Source organism: Panicum hallii, chromosome 5, assembly GCF_002211085.1.
Source record: "Panicum hallii strain FIL2 chromosome 5, PHallii_v3.1, whole genome shotgun sequence".
Classification (NCBI taxonomy): Eukaryota; Viridiplantae; Streptophyta; class Magnoliopsida; order Poales; family Poaceae; genus Panicum; species Panicum hallii.
This window is the reverse complement of record NC_038046.1, coordinates 9,654,321-9,664,403: the sequence shown is the minus strand read 5'-3', so window position 1 is coordinate 9,664,403 and position 10,083 is coordinate 9,654,321. Positions and strand designations below refer to the sequence as shown.

The window sequence follows — 10,083 nt, the reverse complement described above, 5'->3', positions numbered from 1 at the left end:
TGCGGCTCCCCGGACCCGACCAGCACCACCCCGTCACAATACCACACGCTCAGCCATGGCCGACGCATCCTGCGAGATCTAATTTCTCGCAAGCGAGCAGTAGAGAGTAGATAGGATTTGAGGCCAAGTTTGCTAGGGGCTATGGCAGTGGATTGCGAACCAGCAGCTGCAGAGGATGCGGACGAGCGGCCGCATGGGTGAGGGACGGGGCGAACGGCCACGCGGGACAGACAAGTGGCGGCGGGCGAGCAGCTGCGCGGGTCAAGGGCGAGCGGCCGCACGAGTCAGGGCAACGGGCAAGCTAGGTTGAGGGACGGATGCCGGATGGACGAGCTGTGCGGGGGCTGGTGGAGTTTGGGACTAGGGTTTCGGTGCTGGGCCTATAGGGCCACATTTTAAGCTTCCAAATATTGAACTAAGAACCTGCAGGCATATGGAGCTCGTTAGGCTCGCATGCAGCTCACAAAATGGTTTGAACTCGTTTATTATACTAACAAGTATAAAGTACTGCTCGGCTCGTTAGGAATTGGACCGAGTCGAGCCGAGCCAGCTACGAATCGAGCGAGCTAACGAGGCACGAGTAATTTTTCCAACCCTAATTTCACGCACTCCGGTGCGTATCATTTTATCTTGTACCCAGTACATTCAAGAACTTTTGATTAGCTACGGTTTATTCTGTCTTTTACTAACTAGAACTGCTAACAAACTACCAGCTCGCAGTCTCGGACGACGACCGCGCCGAGATGGAAGTGAAAGGAACGGTACAGGCAAGAGATCCTCTGGTTTCTACAGCATGCAGAGCACCAACGCCCCTACAACCCCAACCGCAGAGCCGATGATCGCGTCGTTGGCCGAGCGTGGCGCGCCGGCCGTCGGCGGCGGCGCCCCCAGCGTGCTACTGAGCGACGTCCCCTCGTGGTCAGAGGCGCCCAGCGCGCTCATCCCCGGACCGCGCGCGTACTCGGGCGCCGAGGCCCACAGCGGCGGGGGCGCCGCAGCGCCCGCCGGCGGGGACGCCGTCCACCGCGAAGAGCCGGGCGCCGGGGCCACGGCCACGGGCGGGCGAACCGCCATCACGATGATGTACAGCTTCTGGGCCTTCCGGCACCGGTCCTCGTCGCTGCTGATGAAGAAGAACGGGCCCGACCGGTCGAACCTGAACACCGACCTGCCGCCGCCGCCGCCGACGGCGTCCAGCCGCCGGACCGGGCTGCGCGTGCTGCACGTGTCGAAGTCCTGCTCGGTCACCAGCAGCACCGAGCTGACGCCCTCCTCGTGTGCGAACACTGCGAGCCATGCAAGAGACGCGCGCGCCTTGTTAATTTCGAGCTTGACCATCAAGTCATCGGGTTACAGTTACAGTCAGAGAGACGGCGCGCTTACCGATGGTGTCGTTCACCTGGAACCGGTTGCGCCCGGCCCAGTGGTTGTAGCTCTCGGTGGGGTCGAGGACCCAGCCGTCGCGGCCGCCGGGGTAGAAGACGTACGCCTCCGACGAGAAAACCGCCGCCGCCAAGCCCACGACGGCCACGAGCAAGGCCGCCGCCGCCAACCACGCCGTGGAAGCACCCATTGCCGTCTCTCCCTCGATTACCCGGCAAGTACCGTACGTGCAGACAGAGGAGTGGCGCCGATCGTCGAGATGGTGGTATGCACGGCGGCAGAGGATTGGAGCTGGTCGGTTATATAGGCAGCCCGCGGGCGCGGCGGGCGCGGAGGCGGAGAGATACGGTTGCTGACCGCGGCAGGCACAGGTGGAGGCCCCGGAGGGATGCATGGCTATGACTCTGCAGCCAGCAGCTGGAGGTCACCGCTTCGCGGGCCGAATCGAGCGATCTCCATCCCCATCCATCTTCTTCCCCGGGTCTTCGACGTCATGCGCGGCGGCGGCGGCGGCGGGCACCCGAGGAAGGCAGTTTCGCTTGTACCATCTCTATATCTGCTGGGTCCATTTTCTGGCGTGAAGAATGCACGTTATATTCTAGCATATGGATCGGTATATCTCGAAGCAGACCATATACTCCTACATGTTAATGCTAATGCTGTGCTCGCTGTTGATGCGTCATTTATTTGCTAAATATAAAAGAAAGGTCATATAGTATGTCGCTGCAGGAGTAAATTTCAAGCAAGTCAACATGCAGAACACATCTGCCGAGAGAAACTAATTGGCACTGGAATTTGTCGTTGGTGAGCAGCAGTCAGAAATTTGTCGTTCATCTTCAGTATAAGCCAAGTTCAAAATTCTGTGTACACCCATCCTCTGTGAGCAAACATGCGGTGATCATCAACTTGTGGACGCTGAAACACTATTCCTATCAGAAAAATGTAAGGCGCGCGTGCAATCCAGATTTGAACATTTTAACCTTTGACCAACACTCACTCTAAGAATTTATACATTATTACAATGCACCATTGGAATTTGGTATAATTTGATTTGTGTTTGAAAACATCTTCATGTGACATCAATTGACTGATTATATACATTATAATATATAAGATATTAACAATCAAAGTGATGTTGGAGACCACACTAGGTCAAACGGCACCTTACATTTTAAGATAGGATACTGGGATGTCTCACAGCTTCGTGCATCTCCGAATGCAACGGATATGATATTGCTACTATATTATATTTATTAAGAGAAAATTAGCATGTCCTATCCAAACCATTATGTCTTCGGTTTGGAACACAAGTGTGACAAGTGATTCATATGTTGCGACTGCAACCAGAAATCCCTAAGTATGGGGATCAGGGATGGTTAGTCAATGTCGGTTCATCATGAAAGCCTCTGCAGAGCGGAACCGTATATATAGCTGTCTGACTTGCCTCCAAGTTTCCAAAATTGGCAGAGTATGATATATTCAAATATATATCATTTGGTTTGCTGAATGAACTGCTGATCAGACAAACAAAATACATAAGAGATGAAATGAAACTTATATGCAAGGAGATAGTATAAGTATTTGATGTTTGCAAAGTACGGATTTATAAACTATTATTCTGGAACTTTTGAGTCTTTGACATCACTGCATAACCAAGGCCAGAATATACAGCTGTTTCAGTTGATCTCAACATGAGTGAACTTATACAACTTTGGAAACGAGAAAACAAAGCAGCCCCTCACGAACAGATTATAAAGATGTTCTTCTCTGCATTAGTATACATCTTGACCTCCTACCTGTATAGAGGCCATAGTACGCCAAACTTTAACTGAAACAGCTCTGAAAATGACAGAGATATCTACTGAGGACATTGGTAACCTTGTAGCACCAAATTTCGTAGGCACATACATCTCCAGTGTTAAAGCAAAATGAAATGATCGATGCAGGTTTATTTGGACCATTAGAGACAGTAGCACACGAGCTTCTGAAAGAGTAAATATTAAGTTCACAAAGGAATATAATTGGATCAAATGCCATCATAAGATTCAGACAAATTCCACTGGTCAAAAGGTCATTACTAGCTAGCAGGATCATATCTCAACACATAACAAAGATCAAGATCCCGAGTGTGATGATTCAGAGACAAAGAAGAAAAAGAAATATGGAAAATTTCATCTTGACGAACAGAGAGTAATATTACAGGTAAGAGAAAAATCACACTGAACTATCTCTGTGTATACTTCTTTTCACCCATTCGTTGCACAAGAACCAGACGAAAGCAATGTACATAGTATTTGATATTTCACATTATCAGGTCAGTCTATCAGATATTCAGAACGAATGTCTTGCGTGCATCTTCTCTGTTCACCGATTTGTGACGCAATAACTCCTGAGCTGCAGTGCAGCTTCCCCTTCAATCCTCCAACCCGTTTAATTTCGTGCTAAGCCGCATAATGCTGAAATGATCAACCAAAGCCTCTTCATGTCAAATGCTTCTCAATCCAATCGAACATCTCGTCAGCATGCAAGCTCGTCATCTCGTGGTACCCATAAGCAAGATTCAGCTCCTCCTGGATGTGGTCTGCCAACGGAGACACCTCCTTCCAGAACCCCCTTTTCACCAATGCATCCTTCCATGGCGTAGCCCGGCCATCCTCCTTCATATACCCTTTCTCATCAACGAATCCTTCTTCCCTGAACACTTTCCAGATCCTTTCTGACAGCTCGCGGTCCACCCCAGGTATCCTCTCCGACAGCAGCTTCGGCGTCAAAGGGAGCTCAAGGCTCTCGAGCTCCTTCACCTCAACGCCATTCCGCATCAGCATCTTCGAATTCCTCTCCAACAGCGCCGCCCTCCGCCTGTCTTTCGGCATGTGGATGAACATCGTGGGCGGGTACACCGCCGGCGGCGCGCCAGCTGCCCCGCCGAACGCGCCCTCGGCGATCATAATCACGACGGCGGCGAGGCTCATCTTGGCCGCGAGCCTGGAGACGAAGTACCCGCCAGAGGAAGCGCCGAGGGCGGCAATGGGCAGGCCTTCGAGACCGTTCTTCGCGGCCCAGGACCGGATCACCCGCTTGGCGCCGGTGACCTCCTTTCCCGGCGACCAGCACTCCCCGGCGCTCGCAACGGCGAGCACCGCGAACCGCCTCCGCAGCGCGCGGTCCGTGATGGCGACGTCCTCCGGCAGGCCAACGCACCCCGGGCAGCGCGGGGACGGCGGCCAGAAGTTCTCCGGTCGGCAGCGGCAGCCGTGGGCGACGAAGAGGACCGCCCTGGCCGGCGCCGCCGCGGGGAGCTCCCAGATGGCGCGCGCGCCGTCGATTGTCTCCACCGTCGGGGAGGAGAGGGTCCGCACCTCTCCGCGGGACTCGTACGAGCGGGCGGCGGTCTGGGAGTAGAGGAACACGGCTGCAGCGGCGAGTAAGAGCAGAGCCAGCGACACGAGGGGGGTGGTTAGACTCGGAGCGTGGGGCGATGGCGACGGCTTGCTCGGCCGGTGCGAGGCAGCGCTCTTCCTCATCTGCTTCGCCGGCTGCTTGTTTCTCTGCAGCGGGGATGGGGAATCGGGCAGCACGAGCGGCATGAGATCTCGACGGGGCGCAGAGAGGAACAAGCCAGTTGGTTCGCTTCTTCGGGCTCGACGAAAACGAGGAAGGGATGAGCTGAAAGGCCAGAGTTGGGCCGAATCTGGACATGGCTAACCAGGCCTGGAAAGAGTGAGTTCTTATTTGCCGGCCGGAGTATGGGCCGATTCTGCTGGGTCAACGTAAGTGAGTTCTTATTTGCATGGGCTTTAACATTTGTGGTCCTGCCAAATAAAAAACGGCCCAAAAGGACTCATCTTACATCTCCTTGGTACTGCTGAAGTTGTTTCTCCTCCTTTGTATGCCATCTACACTTTGATCTTACTTCCAAAAAAAAAAAATTTGAGCTTACATGTCATGGAAGCAGCACCGAGTTCAATTTTGCATCCATCCTGAGATCCTTTTGAGACTGCACAAACTTTTACCAATCAGCAATACTGATCGTCCAAAGTGTCCAAAACATTTCCACTGCCTCATTGCATCCGGAGTTCCGGACAGAAATAGGACATCGCCGAGCTGATTTCCCTTGCAGATAAGACAGAACGGGTCAGATTCAGATCCGACGCAATCATCAAAAGTACGCTCCGTCCAGCCCACGGATTAGCAGCTAATCAGCACACCGTCTCGTCCACTAATACCACCAGCTGCCGCCCGAGAGGGTTCAGCCTATCCTACCGGTCACGCCGTCCACATCCTGTCTCTGAAGTGCCTGCCGCGTCTGGACAAGGACCCCTCTTTATCACCAGCAACGCCGCGTCATCTCTGAAAGCGATGGGCACGGATCGGAGGGTGGACACGCGTGCGAACCGCCAGTGGTGCGCGCTTGCTCTAAAAGGAGCTCGTACGAGAAAACCAAATCGGGGTTGAAACTGAAACCGGCCACGGTTTTCGTTGCTCTCTCTCTCTCTGCGTGCTGCGGTTTTACTCCATAGTCGTCCATGCTATTCGATCTGATGACGATCGTGTCACTTTCTGTTGCATTCTTCGTGACCCAGAAACCACCTGCCGTTTTTTAGACTAGAGATTTCATTCATTGGACATTGTTACAATCAGACTTAAGGTAACGCTGCACGCATGACGGGGTCTGGTGCCACTCGCCCATCACACACACACTAGACACCTGCTTGGCTAGCTCGTGCGCTACCAATGCAAGTTGCACCCTCTACTAGCAAAACAGAAAGAGAAACTAACTAGAGAGCTACAGAGCTCTTGAATCTCCCTAAGAATCGTCGTAGCTGACAAATGCTGCTCATCTTTCAGCGACCATGTACAGACGCACAAGCTCTTAACAGTCTGTTTCAAGTAGCACTTTTGTGGCGCTATTTTTTTTTTCACGAGAATCAGACTATCCCTGCAAGCTAGCGTCTCCATAGTTAGCGCATCCATGCAGGTAGCGTACCATCTCGCCGACCCTCCCTTAAAGCAGCCATGGTGGTCGCGTAGAACAGCTCTTGTTGCTCCACTTCCATCCGGGTAAAAGGCGCCGTCAGAATTACATTTGATCCACCTGCCGTTTTGTTGCTGCTCCGTGCACCTTCAGTTTCGACAGCTCCGTGCATCTAGCAAGTAGTGCTGCGACGACAGAGCTAACACCGCGTACAACAGCACAGTGGTAGTAGCGTAATTTTGCGGTGGATAAGTCTAGTTGACTTCGTATGTATGCTAAGCCACCGATCAAGTCGACGCAAGCCCCCCATCATATCTTGATTTGCACCGTAACCAGAATGAAGTCTACACACTGGCTTCACAAGAGCTTCGTTCTACGACAAACGGAGTCGGAAACCGCGTCCCAGAGCAATGCATCAAGGAATTTAGCTATACGGATGTGCCTTACAGTCTCCATTCTCAACCATCTAGCAAGTGGAGATGATGAAGTGTACAGCATGCTGCTTTTATCTGTACCGCGCTATACGTTATATATTATCCTCGGCACTAGCTAGTCCAAACTCCAATAGCATTCGGATGAAAAAAAAAACAATACTCGGCACTAGTCCATTCCTAACTTCGAGCCCCTTTGGCAGCTCCAAAAACGGCTCCAAAGCCGGCTCCGAATGAAGCTCTGCTAAAGGATTGTTTTTGAAGCGGTTCCATGCATTAAGCCGTTGGTGAATGTCAAAATAGCTTCCACTATTATGTTGGAGCCACATTTTATAGCTCCAACCAGCTCCTCTGTTCAACTCATTTATGAAACGCGGAGTGAAGCCGTTTTGCTAAATATTTTTTAAAACGGTTTCAACTCGACTAAAAAAGCCGCTCTACTAAGGAGCGGGAGCCAAAGCCATTTTGGAAGAGCTAAGTCTTGCCAAATGGATTCTTGGGCCGCGGTGCTTAATCTACTATGGTAGCCGTCAGTACTTTTTTTGAGGGGGTAGCGGTCAGTACTCGTCGGAGCTGCTGAGGAATCCGGTCATGTGGAGCACGGCGTTGCGGACGGCGCGGAGGTCGCGGCCCTTGAGCGTGCGCCCGTGCCCCACGCACACCGACGAGGCCACCCCCCGCTCGTCCGGCCACCGCCGCGCCGCCAGGACGTGCGGCGGCACGATCCCCGCCTCCGCGCCTGATGAGGATCTCCTGACGATCATGCCATCGTCGTCGTCATGACGGTCGGGTCGGCCAGTCGCGCGCGCCTCCGCCGGCATCGCGGGGATGCGCACGGGAGGCGACTGCAGGCAGACGGCCGCGGCGTGTGGTTTCTGACCGCCAAGGTGCTGGCGGCGGCGGTAGTCGTGGCAGCAGCGGGCCTCCGAGTGGTGGCGGTGGCAGGCGTGGTGCTGTGCTGCGTCCGGCCACAGGACGTCGGCTTCCTGGAACTCCTCCATGTCTCGCAGGAGCCGTGGCTATGTCTATCTTGATGCACACCTACAGCCTGCAACTGCCGCCGCGTGTGGCGTCCGTTCGCGTGAGCTGCTGGATTTATAAGCGCGGGGCCTAGCGGGCCGCTGGAGAAAGGGCCAGCCAGGCAGCCACGCACGAATGGCGTCATGCGGATGCGGCGGGGCGGGTGGAGTGGACTGTACGCATCGGGAGGCGGCCGGCGGCGCTGGCTCACTCACGGTTTCGTGACGGTGCAGTACCATCTGGCCGATGCCTTGCGTAGTCTGACGTCGCCGTTGTCCATGTCCACCAGGAGCACCTTTCGCTCGTCAGGATCGGGCTCGATCGATGCGGAAACGCGTGGAACAAAGAAGCACGATCAGATCATCAGACTGCTCGCCATGCACTCATGACGATCATGTGGCAGACTTGCAGTAACATTCTCGTCATCAGAAAGGCTGGGACGAAGCTGAAAGCCTGAAACGGCCCGTAAAGGAATTTCCGAAGCGCCTGTCAATGACTGCGCGATCATGGACGATTGATCGCTGCCGTGCCATGGGGGGCAGATCAATTAATTACTGATCGAGCCGACGGCACCTCTTGACGGGGACGGACGGAAGCGACTAGCTGTGCTGTGCTTGGCGTGCAATCGTTCGCCGTGGCGGCGCGCCGCTCCCTGCAGCTGTATGTGCGCCGCAGTGCGAATCACGCTAGGACGAAACCGAGAGGTCACGCTAGCACTGGCATGGGCGTCGCACACCACAGTTCGGTCGGCAAGCACGCGTTTCAGTGCCAGAGACTCGACGGTCTTGCGGAGAATTTGGTACAGGTTCTAAGCACGACACTGACACCATCACGGCAGGAGCTCCGGCGCCCAGATCCGTCCCCTTCTAGATCGGATCTCGAGCTCCCCGACGGTGCTGCGCCCGGCGTTGGGTCGGAGCTTCGATTCCTGTTGGGGGCGACGGGTGGGGCGGCTGCCACCCAGCCACCGCCGCGCCGTCCGCATGCGGCGGTCCTCCCCTCCGTGCGATCCTCTGTGGTCGGATCCGGCCACAGGGGCTCCTGATCTGCCATGAACGGGGAGGTTGGCGGCAGCCCACCGATCCCTCTCTCTCCTTCCTCCTTTTTGCCGGCCCGCGGCTGCGCAGCCCCGTCTTCACGGCTGCTGCTTGCCTCGGCTTTGGAGCACCTACTCAGCGGTGGTCGGGTCTGCAGCTGCACGTTGTGGCCTGGGCGGTGTGGCATTCTCCGTGGTGGTCGTCATGCCCCGACGCCCTGCCCCGGCCATCGCCGCCACCGTCCGCTGTACGGCGGCCCTCCCTTCATGCGGTCGTCTGTGGTCGATTCCGGCCACCCGAGGCCCTGATCTGCCATATGCAGGGAGGGTAGCATTGGGGCACCTCCCCCGTGCCGGTAGGGCCTGCAGCTGCTCTATGCGGTTTTGGTGGTGCAATCTGCTTCTTGGTGCCACGGTGTTCTTGCCGGAGTGGTTCCTGATGGTACTGGACCTCGCCTTGCTTCGTCGGGATCCTTGCAGTGGTCGACTTGGCGGCAGCTTGAGTGTGCTCCCTGTGGCAGCAGGGGACACTGCTTCGTCTTTGCTCTTCCTGGCTTGAGTACGGTGTGTTGGTCTTCGACCGAGCAGCGAAAGCGTCGTGCTTGGTGCGCGGGGAGATGTTTCACCTTCACACATATCACCGCTCTTGTTGAGTTCGTCCTTTCGTTGCTGGTACTTTTTCCCCGAAGTCTCCTACCTGCTTCTCCATTCGTACTATTTATGGACCTACCTGATGTTGGTCGGTGCCCATCGCCGAAGTTCGTCAAGTGTTCTTCTTTGACGCCTCTGCTCCGTCAGCTTTGTGTTGTCGGTGTATCATCAAATCATATACCGGGTGTTGCTATTCACCTCTTATGTTATCCTCGTTTAAGATTTTCTTCTGTTTGAGCTCGGATGTACTTCAAACAGTGTTGCCTCCAACTTTATTCTTTATTGGAGATGGTCGTGTCCAGCAAGCAGCCGTTGGTGCGTCTTCCATTGCCCTTAGTCCCCACTTCATTGGGCGTTCCCTCGCATGGAGGGTACTAGTGGAGCGGCGTAGCTACGAGGGACGGTGTGGATGCGTATTGGCTGTTGTTTGTCCAGTGAGCAAGTAACGGTGGCGACTCTTTTCGGTGATCGGTACGGTCCCTTGACCCGTATTATGTATTGTTCTTTGTTCTTCTTTCTCGTTTCAGTTGTACTCTGTGCTCTGCAATCTGTGTGGTTTGTGGTTTGCTATATCTTCTATAGTTCGC

At 54.6% G+C, this 10,083-nt stretch overlaps 3 protein-coding genes across 3 annotated transcripts; all 3 read right to left on the bottom strand.

Moving 5' to 3' along the window:
- Positions 1–786: 786 nt before the first annotated feature.
- Positions 787–1,573, bottom strand: LOC112892383 (early nodulin-like protein 1). The gene is made up of 2 exons (XM_025959564.1): positions 1,384–1,573; positions 787–1,286 (listed from the first exon to the last, which is right to left on the bottom strand). Exons 1-2 carry the CDS (start codon positions 1,571–1,573, stop codon positions 787–789), a joined length of 690 nt encoding a protein of 229 aa, XP_025815349.1.
- Positions 1,574–3,844: 2,271 nt separating this feature from the next.
- On the bottom strand, positions 3,845–4,989 carry LOC112894452. The gene has a single exon (XM_025962174.1). The coding sequence runs from the start codon at positions 4,968–4,970 to the stop codon at positions 3,864–3,866; it is 1,107 nt and encodes a 368-aa protein (XP_025817959.1). The 5' UTR covers positions 4,971–4,989; the 3' UTR covers positions 3,845–3,863.
- Positions 4,990–6,940: 1,951 nt separating this feature from the next.
- LOC112895354 lies at positions 6,941–7,843 on the bottom strand. Its single transcript, XM_025963307.1, has one exon. The coding sequence runs from the start codon at positions 7,788–7,790 to the stop codon at positions 7,347–7,349; it is 444 nt and encodes a 147-aa protein (XP_025819092.1). The 5' UTR covers positions 7,791–7,843; the 3' UTR covers positions 6,941–7,346.
- Positions 7,844–10,083: the final 2,240 nt, after the last annotated feature.

Bases quoted from the DNA above. Each gene is read 5' to 3' on its own strand.
- LOC112892383 (XM_025959564.1), bottom strand. From the start codon at position 1,573: ATGGGTGCTTCCACGGCGTGGTTGGCGGCGGCGGCCTTGCTCGTGGCC. The intron at 1,287-1,383 runs GTAAGCGCGCCG...CATGGCTCGCAG, and splicing joins CCAGGTGAACGACACCATCG to TGTTCGCACACGAGGAGGGC.
- LOC112894452 (XM_025962174.1), bottom strand. From the start codon at position 4,970: ATGCCGCTCGTGCTGCCCGATTCCCCATCCCCGCTGCAGAGAAACAAG.
- LOC112895354 (XM_025963307.1), bottom strand. From the start codon at position 7,790: ATGGAGGAGTTCCAGGAAGCCGACGTCCTGTGGCCGGACGCAGCACAG.